The sequence below is a fragment of the Zosterops lateralis genome (assembly GCF_965231275.1).
Source record: "Zosterops lateralis genome assembly, chromosome: 18".
Classification (NCBI taxonomy): domain Eukaryota; kingdom Metazoa; phylum Chordata; class Aves; order Passeriformes; family Zosteropidae; genus Zosterops; species Zosterops lateralis.
In genome coordinates, this window is record NC_139778.1 from 1,888,644 (window position 1) to 1,909,213 (window position 20,570).

The window sequence follows — 20,570 nt, forward strand, 5'->3', positions numbered from 1 at the left end:
GCCAGCCAGACACGGGCAGCTCTGTGTAGTCCTGGTGGTGCTGCTCTGGGATGGGGCTGGAACTGCCCGGCAGAGCCCTGGCTGCAGTCTGGGGCCCTGGAGCCTCAATTCCCATTTCCCAAAGGCCCTCTCACCTGCCTGGGGCTGCTGTGAGTCACGGCTGCCTCTGCTCACGCCCCAGCCCGGCAGGGAAAGGGCTGTGTCAGACGTCCAGGAAGAGAATTAAACCCGGCTCATCTATCACACCTGATTTATGGCTCCATCAGCCTGGGAAAGTGGGAGGATTTTTTCCCTTTCTCATTCCCCACAGCACACCTTCCCGGGGCTGCTGTGCCCAGCTGGAGATCCCTGCCAGGCTGGAGATCCCTCCCCTGCAGCCGTGACAGCATCACCCAAACCCAGGGCCACCAGTGCCCAGACCCCAAAACCTGGGCAGGGGCCATGAACTCCAGTGCTCGGCTCCTGCAGGTATAGGCTGATGGCTCCTAATCAAACCCTCGGAGGAGTTGCCATTTTTCTATTCCAGCTTTCCTTTGCTGGTGGGACGAGGCTGTTTGGCGGCTCAGCAATAACAGGACACGGACGGGGAGGGGGCGCACAGGACCACGATTATTCATGGGAATCCATGATGCCAAGGGCAGCCCCGGAGGATGGAAGAAGGGTCCCTAGGCAGCTGGAAATGTCTTTTTAATGACCTGGACATGGCGTTTCGAGTCCTATGAATGAAACCGAAACGTGACGGCGAAACGGCGACGATGCGTTTGGAACCCCGCCTGTAGGGAGAACTCGACCCAGCACGTACCAGGCTCCTCCGACTCCCCCCAAAGCTCACCGAGCCGCTTGGAGCATCCCGGGAGGCCGGAGCCCGGCCGGGAGCCGCTGGCTGGCCCGGGGGCACCCCCGGGCACAGGGCAGGCAGAGGGGTGCGGACACCCCCCTGTCCCCCCATCACACCTCCGACTCCAGGCTGGAGACCCGCCGCCAGGACCCGCCGGCGCAGGGACTCGCCATCCCTCGGGCCACCGGCGTGTCCCTCCTGTCCGCCCGCAGCAGGGCCAGCTCCCCGCGCCTCCCGCAGTCCCTGCAGGCGCCGTCCCAGCGCCGGGGATACAGCCCGGGGAGCTCCCGGGGCGGCGGGGAGCCCCGCCAGAGGCGTCTGGCGTACAGGGGCAGGTTGGCGGAGGAGTTCGGGCAGGCGTGGGGAGCGCAGCCCGGCACGGTGGCGGCGCCGCGGGGGTTTTGCCGACAAGCCTCCCGGTAGGACGGCAGCCTGGTGACGGGCGGCTGCGGGCAGCGGGAGCCGGAGCCGTGGCCGGTCTCGGCCTCGGGGAAGAGGTCGGGCACGTCGGTGCGGACGGACGGACGGGCGGCCCCGCAGCGCCGCAGCCCCGCGGGACGGCGCTCCCCGGACACCCGGCCCGGCCTCTCCCGCTCCATCGCCGCCGCCTCCGGCCGCCCCGGCTCGGCCCTGGCTCTGCAAGTCCTGGTGACTTTCGGGAAGGCTCCGCGGGAGCAGGATGGAGGCGGGAAGGCGCTGCCCGCCTCCCGCTTCTTCTCCGCCGCCGAGAGCAGCCGGGGCAGAGTCCCTGAGCCCCCGTGTGCCCCGTCCCGCTGGAACAGGGGGTTGTTTTGCAGCCGCTCCCCCCGCCCCGGCGGCCGCTTGTGCTCCCTGTAGATGTCCGGCGGTGGGAGGTCCCTGGGGGATGTGGGGGGCGGGAGGGGAGCCCCCACATGGTTCCCCACCAGCATCTGCTCCCCATAATCCCCTCCTGGAGAAGTCTTCACCAGGAGGTGGGGGAAACCTGCGAGGGCTCCATCCCCTACACAGCCGCCCCGAAACTTCAGGGGGTGTAGCAGGTGGGGGTGCTCGTTCGCCCCTCTCCAGTTCTCCTCCCCGTGCAGATGGGAGTCCACGGGGACGGGCTGGGGCAGCGGCAGCCCCAGGGGAGCCCCCTTGGGAGCGTGGGCTCTCCCCAGCCTCTCGGCAGGGTACGGGCCGGAGGGGGGGCCCCGGTGTGCGCCGGTGCTGTTCTGCACCACCAGCTGCGGTGTCCTCAGGGAGAAGGTGGTCTGGAGGCGCTCGCTGTGGTTGCTCCAGTCCTCGATGGTGCGGGTGGCCTGCTCCAGTGAGCCGCCCACGCTGGCCGTTGTCACCATCTCTTTGGCCGCCTGCAGCATTTTCAGCACGTTGGCCTGGGCTGAGCTGGCGGTGACATCGGGTGTGGGGGCCCGCCCGGGGCTCGACAGGGTCTGCACCCCGTTGAAGCAGCTGTAGATGCCCTGTAGGGAGAAATGGGGGTCCCCTCATTGTCAGCAAGCTCAGTGGGGTCCTGCCCCCCTGAGCCAACCCTACTGAGCTGAATTCATGCTGCAGAGAACAGACGCGCCCTCCCCAGCATCCCCAGCAAGTGTCAGCATGGGTGACACCATCCTCTATCACCCTTTTCCCCAGGGATGCTAATAAGGATGTGGGGTCATTCCCAGGACTGAGCCCTTTCCCCCAAAGCTGCCTTTTTTCACCATGATTTCACATCAACAAGAATCTCTCCGGTCCCTCCCATGCAAGTCAAACGACAATGCCCACCAAGCCGTGCCCATCCCTGTGACACCGTGTGAAGACATTTGAGCCCCTTGAAAGCCCCTGTCAGCATCCCTCACCCTGCTGATGGCCAGGAGGAAATCAAGCTTGTGGGACTTGGGGACGGAATGACGCAGCTTCCAGTAGACGAGGTGCTCCCAGGAGAAGACCAGCAGGCTCAGCCCCATGGCCACCAGCAGCATGTAGAAAACCCCGGCCATGTTGTCAATGTCCAGCTTGCTGCTCATCACCTCGTTCTTCTCATTCTGGCAGATCCCTGACAGCCAAACCGTCTCCAGCTTCTGGGTCTCACCTGGGACATGCACAACAGTGCAGGGGGTGAAAATCCACCCCGGGAGTCATTTTCCCAAGCACATCCCTGCCTCTTTCTACCCTACTGTGGGTGGAGGAGGGTGATTAGACCCCTGAGCCTCTGGAGCTGGAATCACCTCATGCTTTCTGTTGCCCTTGGTCTGAGCATCCCACCAATCACTTGTCCCTCTCCAGGGTCCTGATTGTCCCCTGCCCATGTTCCACCCAGCCATGCTTACTTGTCCTTTTCCCAGGCTGCTCCTCAGGACCCTCAATTGTTGTGCATAGCCGTCTCCAGGATTTTACAGCCCCAGAGAGAATGACACCCACAACATCCAGATGATTTCACATCCCCTGAAAGGAGCTGGTGAAATCCCTCAGTGCCATCCTGCCATGAGGACGTCAGCTGTGAAGGCTGCACGGCGTCTGAGGACCAAAGCCCTATCCCCTGGGTTAATCTGCAGGGCAGAGGTGGGGTGAGGATGGGGACAGGCTAACGAGGAGCTCACACAAGCACCCACCGTCTCCCAGGAACTGGAGCAGGGCCAGGTCAATAGCTCTCTTCCAGCGCGAGTCCTTCTGCAGGGCGATGCCGTAGCCCGTGGTGGCAAACACCTTCCCACTGCCGATGGTCACCAGCTTGCAGCCCTCGTCCTTGCCCGCCATGTAGTTGAGCACCGCCGCATCATAGATGAAGGCATCCAGCTTCCTGCCACACCAACAGGAGCAAGGGTGAGAGGGGGTCTGGAAGCCCCTTTTTTGTTTGATTGCTGTGCCTATTTCAGGAGATCTTTCAGAAAGCTGTAGCCCATCTGGAGAGGGGTCTATGTGCTCTTGGGGTCTCTTGGAGGGGAAGTACCCCTTGGGGGGAGTTGTGTACCACTTGAGGAAGCCATGCCCCACCTGAAGTGAGCTGCATCTCTTTTGAGGGGAGCTGTATGAAGCTGTACCCCATCTGCAGCAGGCTGTGCCCTGTTTTGGGGGTCCTGTACTTCATCCAGAGAAGATGCACAGAGCTATACCCTGTCTGGGAGAGCCTAACCCAGCCCGAGGGGGTCACATCCAACTTTTAGGGGATTGTACCCCAGTTGAAAAATGCCTTCTCCATCTGGGAGGTCCTGTACCCCATTCCAGGGAGCCACAGTTATTTGGGGGTGCTATATGCCATTTGGAGGAGCTCTGAGAGTCATACCCCATCTGGGGGGCCATACACCATCTGGAGGACCATACCACATCTCAGGGAGCCATACCCCATTTTGAGGCTGGTGAGGGCATCCTCCACAGAGCGCTGGTTGTACTTGACCATGTGGGTGTGCATGTCGGGGTAGTTGCTGCGGATGTTCCTCTCAGTGCTGCCGTTGGGGACGGTGCCAAAGCGGAAGGGTGGGTACTGCTCCTGTGGCTTCTGGAACTGCAATGGTGAGCCCCAAGGGGTGGCATCACATGCTGCCCGTGTCTTTCCATGTCCCCAGCATGTCCCCTCCCCACAGCCAGCCTTCTACTCATGCACTCATGCCCAGCCAACTGGCAGTGATGCGTAGCTCCACACACATCACTGCCAGTAACTTTAAAAAGTTGAGCTTTTTTAGGGATTTTTTTAGGTTTCCCAACCCAACGATCAGCCCCACCTTCCTGTCACTCAGCCCCGACACAGTGTCAATGTACTGCTCCTGGATCATGAAGGCAGCCAGGTTGGCCGTGTAGCTGGCCAGGAAGATGACGGCGAAGAAGGCCCAGATGAGCACCATGATCTTGCTGGTGGTGCCTTTGGGGTTCTCAATGGGAACTGAGTTGTTGAAGACCAGAGCCCACAGCAGCCATACAGACTTGCCAATGGTGAAGGTGGGACCTCCTGGCCCTGCAAGGACAGGGAATAGAGGGGAGAGAATTGTCAGCCCAGCCAGGGACATGTTCCCCCTCCCAGCTCCCACCTCCCCAACTCACTCTTGCCGCTGGTGAGGTTCTGGTTGTAGCCAACGGGGCTGAAATACTCAAACACGAAGACAGTGATGGCCACCACAGTGAGGCACATGACAAACATCATGACCCACACGGCTGGGCTATAAGGCTCTGCAAAGCAAGTAGAACTTTGTGAGCCTCCAAGGACATCCCCTGGCCCTCTGAGGACTGCCAGGAGCCCTCCTGGATGGAGAGGGATCATCCTGCATATTGCTCCTCCTTGGAGAGGACTTGGAGGTTGGCAGCACCATGGCCAAGCAGCTCCACAGGGAATCAGGAGGGGAGGGCGTTGCTGCAGAGCTGGGGGATGCAGCCATTCTTCTCTGCCTAGACCAAATCAAGTTTTCACCAACAGGGAGATGTTTACAAAATGCTGCTCATCTCCAGGCTCACTGTAGGAATGTTTCACATGGGATCACAGGTGGTCCCCTATGATGGTTCTGGCCACAGGACTGTGCCTGCATCAGGCACAGAACCAGCCCCCCAGCCCTGCTCAGCCCTGGGGAGAGCCCCCCGTGAGTGGGGACAGGCAATGAGCCCCTGCCAGCCCAAGATGATCTGGGATGGAGCAGCAGGAGCACTGGGGATGCATCTGAGCCGTCAACGTGCGGCTGCCGAGGTCCATTTGTCAGCGTGTCCTTCGCTGTCAGGGAGGAGAGGCCTCCCCTGATGGGGATGTGGCTCATTAGCACAGAGGCAGGAGACATGGGGACATGGGGACCGCAGACCCTGGCCCTGCCAAATCAGGGCAGGATGCTCTGTCTGTCCCTGGGGCTGGTGAAGGTGACCCTGCTTCTGTGGTAGGTTGGGCTTTGTGGTCTGGGGGGAACAGGATGAGGAGGATGTGCCCAGGCTGATGGTCCCACCTTCCATGGCATCCCCAGCACCCACCTGCACCCTCCCCACACAAGAGCCCAGTGCCAGCTGAGCTGGGATATTGCTGCTGTGCCCTTCCCGAGAGCCCTGCCCGAGCTGAATTTCCTGACGACCTTGGCCAGTCTCCTCCCCTTCCTAGGCTGCAGCTTTGCTGGTGTAAAACTTATTAAATAAAACTTTTAGCACTGGTGGTTTCCTACACTCAGCTTAAGCACTGGCTCTGGTGCTGATGGCAGAGATGGGTCCCCAAAGCAGAGCTCCAAGCTGGTAAATCCCCCCACGTACCCATCTTCCCTCCTCCACACAAGAAATGAAGAGGACAAAACCACTGAGCCCAGCCTCAGTCTCCAGCCTCCATCTCCATAATAAAAGGATTATTCAGGCAGGGAAGGAAGAAGCCCCAAAGCCGACAGCACAATCTCCTTCCCTTATGACTTAGGATTTTTTTTTCTTGAAAGTTATTAAAACTGAACAATTTCAAATTTGCATCTGTGGGAAGCATGGGATGAACCTGCAGAAAGGCAAGGGGACACGGGGCTCACCCAGGAAGGCGGAGGGGGACACGGTGCCGTTGCTCCGGGCCACCATGACGCTGATGCCCGTCTCCACAAAGGGCACAGAGAAATCCACGATCTCAGACCGCTCCTCATTGATGGTCAGGGAGCCGATGGCCATGTCTGCACGCTTGTAGTACACCTGGAAAAGGGGCAGTTGGGCTTGAGATGGGCAGAGGGACAAGCAGAGGGACCCAGACCACTTTCCCCAGGAATTTCCTCATCTCCAGCATTTCCAGCCTTAATTTCTGCCTTAAAAAATAAAAAAATAAAAAAATTTAAAAAAGCTTCCTAAGTGAGCAGTGGCACAGACACAACCTGCTGTGGGGTTGTAGGTGTTTGTCTGACTTGTCTGTTTGTTGAGGAGCTCATGCCAAGCTGTTCCCTGCCCACAGTCCCACCACAGATCCCATCTTCACCAGGAAAGCCCCAGGTCAGGAGTGAGTGGTGCCCTCCAGGGAGTGCTGAATCGTGGTTCTGAGCCACACCCATCCCTACCTCACCAATCATGCCATTCCAGACCCCACGGACAATCTTGCCGTGTTTGCCATTGGTCACCAGGTAGAGGTCATAGGAGAACTTCACTGCCTTGGCCAGCTTCTTCAGGATGTCAATGCAGAAACCTTTGCAGCACAGCTTGGTGTAGGGATCCACAAGGCCATCACCACTGGAAACACACCAGGAAAGATGGGTTGGGCCAAACAGAGATGCTTTGAGCAGCTTGGACACCACGTGCCAAGTGAGTGGTGGGCAGAACTGCTGAGCTCCATGTCCCTGCTCACCTCTGGGAGGAGTTGGTCTGCTTGCGGCAGGGCACGGTGTTGCGCACGCAGACCCCCGTGCTGGGGTCCGTGTTCTCCACGATGACAAAGGGTCTCTCCTCCAGGGTGGCCACTGTCAGGTGGCGGTTGTCGACCACGGGCTGCATGAAGGAGCCATAGCGGGGCCACACCGGGTACTTCATGTGGATGATGCCTTTCTCCCACTTGCCCACCTGCCCCCAAACGAGAGCACAGGGCCACCCCAGTGAGTGGCTCTGTGGGTCACACACGATCTCATATCCATCCTCCCATATTTGGGGCTTATTCCTGGTGAGCCTCATCTCAGCATCCCTTTCCCCACACACCCCTGGACCACAGGGTGAGGTGTTTCCTCCTGAGCCCCGAGCTACACACTCAGATGAGCACAAATCTGGCCAAACTTTACCCAAAATAATTTCAAACTACCAAAAAACCCTTCATGGATCTTGTTTCAGGTCTAGGTGTTTCTGTCTGCTGTTCTCCAGAGGTGGGCATCTACATTTCTGACTTTTTTTGAACTTATCAGCTGAATTGCAAGGGAAAACTGACAACTCTTGGAAGAGCTTTGGTGCTTATCATTGCTGCAAATCCTCATCATGGCACCATGGCTATTTTTGGGACCAGCCATGATACTTTTGGATTTTGCATGGTACAACCCACCCCAAGATAGGACCCCAGCCTGTGCATGGCCCCAGGCTCACCCTGCACAGCCACCCTGCAGTGTGCCCATCCCAGGGAGCCAGGGGGTCCTACCATCTCCCAGAGCCGGTGCTGGTTGAGCGTGATCACCACCATGGTGGGCCTGACCAGGTAGCCACCTTCATTGAAGGAGAAGTCTCTGTGCTCCCACGTCACATTGAGGAGGTGCCTGGTGGGACACAGAGACTGTAAGCCCCTGGTGGCGCAGCCCTGCACTGTACAGCCCTGCTCCTCCTCCTCCTCCTCCTCCACCTTCAGCCAGGCTGCCACAGGTCCCATGGAGACATGTGGGGCTGAGAGCTGGGGACCAGCTTTAGCCCCCATGCAAGGGGCAGGGGGGAGCTGGAGAAAGCTCTTACAGCAAGGAGGCAGCGAGGATGATGGCCCACTGCAGGGCTGAGGATGCACAGACTGCCACAGCAACCCCGAGGTGCCACTGAGCTGTGATAGCCCCCCTGAGACCCCCAGGGGTCCTGAGTCGCCAAGAAACATGGGGAAAGGCAAGGGAGATGCTGGGAGATCTCTTGGGAGAGGCTCCAGGAGAATCCCAGCCAAGAGGCATGGATAGCCAAGAGCTTTAGTCCCCAGTGAACACCACCCTTGCTGCCCGCCAGCTCCATCCCCCTCCTCCCCTGCCCTTTCCCTGCCTTTCCCCCACTCCTCCCATTTCACAGCCACCCCAGGGGGTCCCCAGGCCTCACCGGTAGAAGCTGCTGTTGGTGGCAGTGGCCCTAGTGGGGGTCCAGCAGTCCCTCCCCACCTCTGGGAGGTATCCATGGGCACGGAAGAAGCTGGCTGCCCCCATGGCAATGATGGCCACACCGTCCCGCACCTTCTGCCGCAGGCTCAGCTTCCAGCTCTCCGTCACCACGCTGATGAGGCCGACGGGGAAGGAGGAGGGTGGCACCTCCATGTTGCCCACTGTCATGCTGGGCACAATCCAGACGTATCCTGGCCCCACGAGCCCGGCTTGTTCCGCCATGGAGAAGAGATACTCGGCCTCCTCTCGGGAGCAGTAAACAATGAGGACCTGGGCATCAATCTGGCGCAGGAGCCGCTGCGTCCTGGAGCTGCTCTGCTCCTGGCTCATCTCAAAGGTGAGCACCTCCTGCAGCTCCCAGCCAAAGTAGCTGGCATCCGTGAAGGAGCGGATGAGGTCCAGGAAGATGTTGTAGCCTGGGTAGAGACTGGTGATGACAGCAAAGGAGCCCCAGTCGTATTCCTCCAGCACCTTGAAGATCACCTGGATTTGCTGCTCGATGGAGACACCCAACTGCAGGAAAGCTGATCCAGGCTCCTGTGGGAGGAGAGGGATCAGGGGCTGCTCTGGCATCATGATCCAGGTCTCTTGCACCCATCCAAGCCCCCTTGAATTTGCCATCATGAAAAGTTAAAGATTGCCATGAACCAGTGCAGTGTGTGGGCTGGAGACACCCAAAATCAGACTAATCCTCCTCCAAAGAACTTCACCCCATGCAAAGGGTCAACTCCTGAAGCCTCACATCCATTTCTTAGCATATTGAACAAAAATTCCTCCATCCTCTAAAGGAAATCATCAGTTTCTCCTTAAACCAGGAGAAGGAGGTGGGTGAGAGCTCTGCCAGGAGCATAAATCCCATCCCTGCTCCATCTCACTACCTGCAGCCAGAGCCTGTGTGGCTCCTTCCCTCCCGCTCCACCTCCCCAGCCATCTGGCCTCTCATTAGCAAACCTTAATTGGTCTGATTCTGTCTTAAATGATTCAGTGAATGGCAGTTGCCGAAGGTGATGTGCAGGCAGCAGGGTTTTGCCACCCAGACCCCTTCCATCTCTAGAAAAGTAGTCTGGGTGAGCCCCACGGAATCCCAGACAGGGAGGAGGAGACAGATCCTTCCACTGACCCCAAAATACCCAACCCCTGGAGAAAGCTGCAGAAAATCACCCAGACAAAAAAGTCATGGATATTTTTCCATTGCTCTGGGCACTATCTGAGCCCTCTACACCCACGTGAGTCCACTGCACCAACCAGAGCCCACTGCACCCACTGCCACCCACCCTCAAGGAGCTCAAGGTGCTCCGCGAGAACCAGTGGGTACACACAGGGCTGTAGGGGTGCAATCCAGGGAGATTGGGCCCCAAACCACAATGCAAGAAAAGCACAAAATCTGTTCCCTGAAGAAGGGCAGGATCTCCAGCCACAGGGAAGAGCAAGCACTGAAACCCCTCCAGCATCCAGGCCGGGCAGAGTGGGATGAGCCACTATGAGGAGATAACCCAAATCTCCACACCCAGGACTCTCCAGCCTGGCTCCAGCTTTCCCTGCTGCCAGCAGTTCCCTGCAGGCAGGTGACAGTAACTGGCAGTGTTCTGATGCCAGTGAGGAGCAGAGAAGACAGAAATCCTGTGTCAGCCGTGCTGTACCTGAGATCACCACCACAGCCGAGCAAGACTTCTTCATCCTGCACACCTGGCCACTCCAGGGCTGGATCCAGCCCCAGCAGGGCAGGAGGAAGATAAGGTTGTGATAACCCTGTCACTGCCCCAGCAGCCCCAGTGCCACCAACCCACCATCCCTTGGTGGACACAGGACACAGCACACCAGGGAAGGTCCTTCCACAGGGTGCTGAGGTCCTCTCCCACGTCCCATTCATGGGGCCCCTACTTGAACATCCCATCATGTCCCACCACCCCATTTGGCCACACTGCCACAGCCATTGATCCAGCATTCCTGCCCCTGATCCCAAAGGCTGCAGCCCAGCAGTTCCTCTGCCCTCCAGCATTCCACAGCCCTTACCTACCCTGCTCTAACAGTTCTTCATTTCTCTCATCCCCCCCTGGAAACACCAAGTGACTACCTCACCTTTGGTGTCAGGACCACTGCAGACCCGCCACTGATGCTGATGATGGGGACCTGTGTCTGGGAGGAGATGAAGTCAAGGATCTGGGCCACGGCCTCTGTGCCCACGTTGTCTTCAAAGACGATGCCGTGGATCTTGTGGCTGGCGAGGATGTCGCAGATCTGGGTGAGGAGGGTGCTGGGGTTGGTGTTGTTGACGACAACGGTGATGGGGTGGATCTCCAGGGGCATGTCCAGGAAGCTCTGGGGGCTCAGGCGGGAGCGGATGTGCAGGGGGTAGGACGTGCCCCCGAACACCACGGCCACGTTGACCATGGGCTCCTCGGGGCCGGGCAGCAGGATGTCCGTGAAGGCGGCCGAGCAGCCCAGCACCATCGACAGTAGCAGAGTGTGCGCCGGCGCTCTGCCCATGTCCACCAGCGTGTCCCTGCCAGCACAGCACACAGGCCTTTGCATCCAGCCGCACACCAGGACCCCCAGCCCCACCTGCCCAGACCTCCCCACTGCCCTGGAGCATCACCATTGAGGGCTGACCCCAGAGAACACAGGGACCCTCATCCCTTGGACACTGGATGTGGTGAAGGAATGGGGTACAGGGTTGTATTCGCCACCCACTGTACACCTCAGTGCTGTGTCTGTTGTCTCCAGTTTTATCAGCCACTAACCCTTCACAGCCAGTCCCTGCTTCCCACCACCACCCTGTCCCCATCTCACCATCACCATCTCCCTCCCACTGCCCTCCCACCCCATCCAAAAGCCACCACTGCTACATTGGTCCATATCATCCCTTCAGCCAGGGACAGCTGCAAGAGGTGCCAGGAGGGGCTGGCAGCTCCTTGGTGCCTCTCTCTGCAGCAGACAGCCTCCTTCAATATTCAAAGGCTCTGCCCTTGAGGGATGGTTCAGCTCTGCACCCTGTTTGTTGAGATTTTGCGAATCACTGAAGTAGCTGGTCCCCTGCCTGTCCCACTGCCTGTCTCCCGCCCATCACTCTACCTTAGCCCCTTCTCTGCCACAAAATCCCAACCAATGCACCTATCTGGTTCTGTATCTCCAAGCTTTCCCTCCAAGTTTTCCACAGCATCCTTCAGCTTTCCTCCTTCTTCTCTTTACCCCCACGGTGTGTGCCCTGCTGGCAGTATCCACCCAGATGGGACACCCTTCACACGGTGTCTCTGCTGTCTGCACCCCAAATCCAGGCTCTCAGGGGCTGTTTGGGCACATCCCCAATTCCCCACTGCCAGTGTGTGCTCACACTGCAGCAGTTGTGGTGACAGTCCCCTGAAAAGGGACACATCCCTGCCCACAGTGATGCACCCCTGTGCTGGAGTTCACCTCTCAGAGACCGCCAGCAAAACCAACCTGTGGCCAGGGCTATCCAAGCCCTTCTGAGCCCCATTTCCCCCAGGACTGTCACACTCATGCCAAGCTGGGCAGCAGGAGGGGGACAAGCAGCCCTCCACAGTGGCACCAGCCACGCACCAGTGTTGCTTCATGCAGCAAGGTGCCAGCTGGTGCTAAGAAACGTCACTTGCAATTAAAAGCTGCTGTTGCTTAACGTGTCTTCAGCACAGCCAGATGCTCCTCTCACTGAGTCCCAGCTGGATTTGGGGTCTGGGCTGCCCCAGCGACCTGCACCCCAACACTGCTCCATGCCGCAGTGACGGACACTGCGAAACGCTGCCGGCATGTTGGACTGGAAATGCAGGATATAAACCCAACAGCTGCCGGGCTGGGCACCCTGCGAGAGCTGCTCGGTACAGATTTGAGCACTGGGGCTGTAACCTCCAGAGAGACAGGGAACACAAACCACACATTTCCCTCCTGTACCCCATGGCTACCAGGAAGGCTCAGGCACCTGTCCAGGCACTGATGCTCACCGAGCAGCATCTCTCTCAGCCAGGTGAGTTTCATCAGGGAATCACCCACCCCCAGCACCCACCATCACCCAGGGGGTTCACCCGACCTGACTGCATCCCTCACCCCACTCCACATCACAGCTGGTGGAGCTGCAGGAGCCACAAAGCCACACCGATGGCCGTAGCCAGGGCCCCTTGGCCAGAGAGGGCAGCAGGTGAGTCATGCCATGCTGGCAGCGTCCCATGCTCCAGCACGGCCAGCTCAGTGGCAGGGCAGCCTGCACTGCCTGCTCCTCACTGCGAATTCCCAAGTATTTTTAGTCCTGTGATAAATAATTCATCAGGAATCCGGCATCAGCTACCCGAGCAGAGAGGAAGGGGAGCAACACGCCACCCAAAACAAACAGAATCGCCCTGCCAGCAGCACTGCCCGTCTGAGCCCTCCTCAAGGACGTTTGGATACACTCTGGGCCCTTGTGGTGATTGATGGGGTTTGCTCATGTCAGCCCTGGCACCTCACTTACTCCTCTTCCTCAACTCAGCTCTTGCCCAAGCTCGGGAGCCTCTTCCAGTACCGAGTACTCCAGGCACAGACCAGTGGTCGTCCCCTGCAATGCCAAGCTCTGTCACCCCCTGCTCCTGCCTGTGACTGGGGACAGGCTTGAGCAACCTGATTTCCCACAGACCAAGCCACAGGTGGAAAATATCCCCATCCCTCACAGCCAGAACACAATGGCAGCAGCAGAGGGGCGGTGGGTATGGGCCCATCCCATCCTTCAGCCAGGGCTGAGACAAGCAGGGCAATGAATTTCCATCCTTGCCAGGAATCCGGAGCCACCACACGGAGTCAGGCTGGCTCAGCACAGCCTCTGGCAGATGAAGAGACATCCAGAGGAAGAGGATGGAGGGGTTTAAGGCCAGAGAGCCTATGGCTGGCAAGGGCTCCATGGGCAGGTTGGAGATGGGGCTGCTCCAAAATTGCCAAATTTGGGAGGCAAAGGGCTCCTCCAGCCTGGCCAAGACCATGCGTTTCCAGCCCATTGTTTTCTGTACTGAGCTAGAGGGGAACAGGAGAATTTGGGGATTTTTTGGGGGGTGACAGATTGCAGGGAAGTATTGGAGGCTGAGGAGAAGCTGATCCCATCCCAGAGCTACTGCCAGAGCTGGGACTGCTCTTGGGCTCAGCACAGCACAGCCCCTGCCAACTTCAAAGAAAATCCACGTTTTTCAACCCCTTTTAGGAAGCACTGCGGAATTGGTCCCTTGGGAAAAGACTTTCCCAAAAGGGAGATTTTCCAGCTGCGTGAGGGACCAGTGGCCAGTCAGGGTCAGGGGCCTGGGCAAGGCAATGCCACCTCCTGGCAGCCTCCCCAAGGACCAGAGGACACCACAAAGCTGCTCGGTGCCTTTGGCACTTGTTTTTTTGTTGCTTTGGGGTAGTTTTGAGCCAGGTTAACCACCTCCCTAGGCACAACTTCCCCTGGTGCACCAAACTCACAGAAACCTCACGCTAAAGGCACCAACAGAACCCTCACCTCTCACCAGACCCTGAAATGTAAATTTAATGCAACAGGGAAAGTTTGCTCCTCGTTTTAAACCTCCTTTTTAGCCCTCACTCCTTCCCCTGCTCCAACAGAGGGAGATCTCATGCAGATATTTACACGTCGGGAATGGGAGAAATAAAATTCCAAAATGCCAAATATCACTCAGGAAAGAGAAACCTTATCTTCCCTCCAAAAAAAAAAACAAAAAGCCTCCGAGCCTGAAATGAGGGAAAACGCAGCCTGCACCAGGGGATGGGGACGGAAAGGACAGAGCAAAGCCAAACCTGGCAGGAGCCATCTGGGGAGGAGAGGGGGCACACAGGAGGGCACCAGGATGTCCCAGGGCTTGTCATTGCCTGAGGTGCAAGGAGACCTCGGTGAAGCCCCTCAGAAAGGGGAAAAAACAGCAAAACCTCCTCAAAGACAACTCCTCACCTTCCCTGTCCCCGTGCAGGGGGGATGACTCGGGAGAGAGAAGCACCGGCAGCCCCCGGCAAGGCACCGTCTCCTTTCAACCTTCATCCCTCAGCACCGGGCATCCCCCTCCTCTTCCTCCCCGCCCTCCCCTTCCTCGACAGCAACAGTTGCGGGCCGGGGGCTGCGGCCGGGGGATGCGATGCTCAGGGCCCCGCACACGCACAAGCTTAAAAAGGTCGAATATGGATTAACCAAAAATAAACGCCAAGTGTCCTGCCTGCCGCTGGGTTACGCAAGGTGGCGGCGGGGGACACAGGGCTGCTGGCACCCGGGGAGGTCTCCAAAATTTTTTTCCTGCCTCCCGCTCCTGGCAGAGCCCCCCAGAACAGCGCCCGGGGCTGGGGCTCATTCCCGTCCCGCGGCCGGGCTGGGAACGGGAGCTCCGGGGATGCGGGGGGAGCTGGGCTAGGGAAAGCCAGGCGGGGAAAGCCCCCACCCCAGGAAAAAAAAAAAAATAAATAAACTGCCTTATCCCTATAAAAGTTGCTGGCGGGGCGGCGGAGGAGCCCGCGGTGCCCCCGGCCCGCCCGGTACTTACGGGACCGGCGCTGCTCGGTGCCTACATCCCCCGCGGCCCCGGCGGGGCTCGTCCCACCGGGGGCTCGGCCCTCCCAAAGCTTCTCCCCCCGCGGGGCCGCCCCCCGGGGCAGGCTCGGGCCCCGCCGGGGGGTGACAGCGGCCGCCGTCGGTCCCGGCTCGTCCTTGGCGGCGGCGGCGGCGGCGGCGGCTCTGCAGCGGCGGCTGGAGGCAGCGACGGGAGCCGGGGAAGGAGGGAGCGGAGCGGGGCCGCACGGGGGGGGGCCCGGTGGCAGCAGGTGTCTCGGCGAGCTCCGAGCCCCGGCAGCCATCTCCCCCCGGCCCGGAGCGGCGGCGCTGCCCGGGCGGGACGGCCGCGAGCGGCGGGGGAGGGATGCGGGGATGGAGCTGGGGGGAGCCCGGGGGCGGTGGAAGGACAGGACGTGTGTCCTCCCGCCTCGCCGCAACTTCGGGGCTGGCCGCCAGCCCCGGTGGAGGGGGGGGGGGAACGGGGGACAGGCAGCCCTCCCTCCTCCAGAAACCTCCCGCCTCTCCTGGCACCAGGAGACAGAAGGGGGCAAGACCCTCTCCTTCCCTTCTCCCCTCTCCTTCCCTTCTCCCCTCTCCTTCCCTTCTCCCCTCTCCTTCCCTTCTCCCCTCTCCTTTCCTCTCCCCTCTCCTCCATCTCCAGGAGGGAAAAGCCATGGCAAAACGGCCCAGACTCCCTGTGTGGGCAGTGCCCGGCCCTAGCCCCGGTGAGGCTGGAGGAATGCGGTTGCACTCACTCCCTCCCTCCCGCCCGTGTCTTCCATCCCTTTGCTGGCTGGACTGGTGGGCACTGACCCGCTGCCCACCACGGTGCCCCCCAGGCGGTGCAGGACGGCCCCAGGGTCCCCACCGGTCACAGGGAGGGGGATGACACTGAACAAAGCCCCCGGAGGCAGCAGCATCCTCCAGCTGTCGCCAGGGCCAGTATTAAAGCATCAGCTGATCCCGCAGCACTGGTTTAGAGCAAGACAGACTGGGGGAAGGGGGAAGGGGGGGTAGAAAAGGGGAGAGATACAGTAAAGGAAGGGGGGACACGGCAGGGCCCTGCTGGGGCTCCCTTGTCCCTGGCTGGTGCCCACTCTGCCCCAGAATGAGGCAGTGGCTGCGGGCAAAGGGACTACGGCTCTGGCAGGACCTGGCAGGAGTTAGAGCCCAGCTCAGACCCCGCTGTGTGGGGCAGATTCTCCCAAACCTCCCCATGTCCCAGCTCAGAGGCACCAAACCCCTGGGCATCACCCCAGGAGCCCCTGCCCTCCCCACCAGAGCCGGGGGCCAGCAGTGCCCGTGCCCAGGCACGGCCCTTCTGCCTCCCCAGGGACAGATGCCTGGCTACCAAAATGGGTTGCTGGGTGTCTGCCACCCAGGCTGGCGCTGCAGACACCTGCAACAGCCTCCGTGTGGCTGCTGGGCTTGGAGAGGCCGTTTCCAGAGAGGTTTCAACTTGCCTAAAAATCTTCTGTCTGTGCTTAGCCACGAGTTGCCTGATGCAGGAGCTCCACACACCATCCCTGGTCCCAAAGACAGCCTGGCCACCTTCTGCCCCTCTGCCCAGGTGCTGTGGGTGCCTTTGGGCACCCACCTTGGGGGTGGAAGAGGTGCCAAAAAAATAAAAATGCATCTAAGGCTACATTTTAATCCCTGTAAAGCAGCACTCACTCTCTCCTCTCTCTGCGGGAGGGCTCAGCCAAATCTCTGAGGCTGCTGCAGTGCAAAGGCAATGGGGGATGCAGGATTATCCTGTCCTGGGTACCTGCTGGCCGTGTCCTGCTCCTCCAAACTCGGGCTCACCTCTGCCTGATTCTGGCAGCACTGTCCACTCTCTTGCCCAAAGAGATTTAAGGGTTGGCAACAGGTCCTCAATACCTCAAATTCTTCTCCCAGGTCGACAAAAGGGCCAGTCTTGGGTTTAACATTGAAGGAGGCAGTGGCTGCATTTAACCCTTTCTGCTGCCTTCGTGATCCAGTGTGACAGGGCTGTGGGACCAGCTTTTCAGGGATCTGGTCCTTCGGGGCTGGCATAGAAGCACTGAGCTGTTTCCATACTTTTATTACTCCTCCAGCAGCTCAGGGTCTTCGTTTATCTCTCCCAGCACTGGCTGCTCCCTGGACTGGATCCCTCAGAGGGTCTTGGCTCACAGATATTTCCCAGCAGAGCTTCCAGGTGGATTGAGGGGGGCACAGCAACCCCACACTTGGGACAACACCCATCTCCACCCTCACATCCATGACCCCCCAGCATCCCCATCCCATGGGCATTTATTCCCCATCACAGCCCAATCCCCACACATGAGACAGACACAACCCCAGGTCTGGTGCACAGCTGGGCACAGCTGGGAGGTGTCTGCAGTGGAGACAAGCAGTGGAGGGCAAGGACTGCTGGTGACACCCTCATGCCAGTCCCCCCAGCCACATCTCCTCTCACTTGGGTCCAATGGCTCACAGTTAGCCACTGCCCTGAGAACCCAACTGCAGTTTTGCACTTTTCCTGGCAAAGTCCATCAATGTCTTAAAAAACAAAACCCTCAAGATTTATTTTTTCTTTGGGAGAAGGCACTGAATTCCCAAATCCAACCTGCTGCTGGGTCTGGGTTACCAGACATGATGCAGCTTGTGGGGGCTGCATGTGTTCTGCATAATCAAAAAAATTGACTTGTGCATTTAAATCCCTGAAGTCCTTTCTACATCTAAAAAACAAAACAAAACAAAACAAAACAAAACAAACAAACAAACAAACAAACAAACAAAACAAAAAAAAAAAAAGAAAAAAAAAAAAAAAAAAAAAAAGTGTCCTGATGGCTACAAAGTCCAGGGTGAAACAGAAGACCAGTGGCACCCCAGGATGAAGCCCACAAGCCCAGGAAATGCAGCTTCACTTTTCCTCTTGCTTCCCCAGCCCCTCAGTGCCACTCGCTCAGGGGATGCTGTGCCGTCTTTGCCCAGCTTTCTGGGCTGGGTGGGGACAGCACAGACACAAAGTGCCTTTCCCCACCTTCATCCTCCTCCTCCTCCTCCCCACTGCTGTGGTGGTGGCCCAGTTGTGACCCTCAGCACCCCAGCTGGTCCCTTAACCATGGCACAGTCCCAGCAAAGGGAGCTCAGCCAGATTCTCCATCGCCTCGTTGCCTTTCCCTGGCATCTCCTCTTGCAGGAGGCTCTGTAAGCAGGTTGATAAATGCAAGGCACGGTGCTCCAACAGCTCCTGGTGTGCAGCCACCTCCTGCAGGGAAGAGCTCGCTGGCAGCCAGGCCAGGGAAGCAAGGGGAATGTGGAAGGGCCGTGTTGGGACCCTGATGTTTATCCAGGTTTGCACTGGCCCATACAGGCCAACACCAGTCAGAGAAGTGCCCTGGGCTCCATGCAGACTCCTCAGAGCCCACTGCAACCCCACTGGCATCTCACATCCTAAACTGGGGTAAAGCCCCACATCCTGCCCCAGCCCCCTCCATTCTGGCTCCCCCAGAACTCCAGCCTTGCAGAGCTCCCGGGAGCTCCCACCTCCAGCATAAACTTGCACCCCAGACTTTATTCAAAGCACCAACCCCAGCCAGGAGAGCAGCACACCAAGGGTCTGGTATCTCCAGCTCTGCAAGGCAAACCCCAGCATCAGCCTCCTGTTCCTAGGAGAAGATCAGTGTAAGGTTTCTCACCTGTGCCCTAGACCAGGACTTGGGGAAGGAGAGGACCTGCATCTGTGCACTGCCAGCACAAAGCCAGAGCTGTCCCTGGAAAGGCAGGGTGGCATCTGGGTGACACAGCCCTCTTGGGCTGTCCCCACAGGCCTCTGCATCCCACTAATGGTATCTGACATCAGATGCCCACAGGTCCCTCTGGCAGAGCTGAGTCTTGCAGGTGACACCTGTGACATGTGAGATTCGGCCATGGACCTACACCCTGCACTCATCCCAGTCCTGCATCCATCCCAATGCTTCCTGCTGTCTGCCAACCCCTCCTTCCCAAGAAGCCTGGCCAAAAATTAAGAAGGTCTGAGCCCAGGTGCTCTTATTCCTGTCACTATCCTGTTGGGTCTCACTTAAGCTGTAGATCCTCTTCCTCCACCCTATGCCACCTTGAGCTGACAGGGCCACCCCTCCTTCCACACCTCCCTCATCTGCTCCATCCCCCAGAGAATTCAGGGCTTCAGTGCTTCAATAATCACACAGAGGTGGCTGGTATCTTGGATCCCAAGAGCCACAAAAACAATCAAGGCAGAGAGTGGAGCAAGGAGCAAGGTGGGACAGAAGTCAGGGGATGGTGCTGTGTATGGTGCACACCTGGCACAGATCCTGTGCAGCTCCAGCCTGGCACAGCTCTGCTCTGCTGCCACCGTGTCCTGCCCTCACTGTAATTAAGGGAGCAAAAAATAAACGGGGATGGTTTTATCCCTGCAGGGATAATTCCTCCCCCTGGGGTGGTGTGTGCCTGCAGAGCTGCCCCAGAGTTGGGGATGAGGCAGACAAAGCTGCTGGAAATGGAAATTTCCCAGGAAGAAAGGAAGGAAATCACTTATTTCTGGGGCATAACCAGCCATCATCCGCCAACAACTTCATTTGCTGCTGTTGTATCCCTAAATAACTCCTGGAAACAGCTGCCTGGAATCTGCATCTCCTACACCTCTGTTCCTCTTTTGACCTTGGGAAATGGGCTCATGCAGTCCCAATTTCCAAAGTCATTCATCCCAAGCAGAGGGAAAACATCTGGACTTGCAGCACCACTACCTGACCCTACACAACCCTTCAACCATGAGCAAGGCTTTGGCAAGTGCAGAACCCTGGCAAGGCTGGATCTGTAAGATTGGGCGTGGGAACCATGAGCCTGTGGTGGGTCTGGAGTCAAGGGCGTGCTTGGGGTCCTCTGGGAGAAGGGATGACGTTGTCCCTTGAGTGAAGTGGCTTTGTGGGCACAGTGGGGCTGGTGTCCCACCCCAGTGACCCCAGAGCTTGGCTTGCCAACATGTTCTCCATCCTTGCCCAAGAGTGGGGATGGATCTGGAGGGGAAGAGCACATGAGGGATGTGCCTGGGAGAGCCCGCAGTGAGGGTGGGCTGAGGCAGGTGCCGGAGCTGTGCTCAGCCAAGGCGCTGAAGTCAGCACTCTCCGGAGCCATCTGTTCCCGGCGAGGCCCCGGCGCAGACGGGCTCGCCCAGGCTCCGGCAGCGGGTACCGCAATTCGGTTATTCTGCGGCGAGGGGCCAGACACCGCTTCTGCACCACGGGATGGGGCTGGAAAATCGGGTATTAGCCACGCTGGGGAAAAGACTTTTCAACCATTTTTCTGGTCGAGCGAGCTGGCTTTTAAACAGAAACACAGCTCCTCAGTGCCAGGCCAGAGATCCAACTCAAGCTGGTTTTCCCTTTATTCCAGAGCACAGGAAAGCTCCTTCTTTGTGGGCTCTAAATGCTCATTGGAAAAGGCCAACTTCAGCAGGCAGTCAACTAGCAAAGCCAGTGAGAGATCTGCACTTGTCCTCTGGGAGTGATTGGAAAAATAAAGCATCAACAAGAGCTTCTGGGAT

At 58.6% G+C, this 20,570-nt stretch overlaps 1 protein-coding gene across 1 annotated transcript; it reads right to left on the bottom strand.

Annotated features, from left to right (window-relative positions):
• Positions 1-948: 948 nt before the first annotated feature.
• GRIN2C (glutamate ionotropic receptor NMDA type subunit 2C) lies at positions 949-11,025 on the bottom strand (the record flags this gene model as incomplete). The annotated part of the gene is made up of 12 exons (XM_083874739.1): positions 949-2,280; positions 2,659-2,891; positions 3,412-3,599; positions 4,141-4,301; positions 4,519-4,748; positions 4,835-4,960; positions 6,268-6,421; positions 6,778-6,946; positions 7,062-7,273; positions 7,833-7,947; positions 8,480-9,075; positions 10,618-11,025. 12 exons carry the CDS (start codon positions 11,023-11,025, stop codon positions 949-951), a joined length of 3,924 nt encoding a protein of 1,307 aa, XP_083730865.1.
• Positions 11,026-20,570: the final 9,545 nt, after the last annotated feature.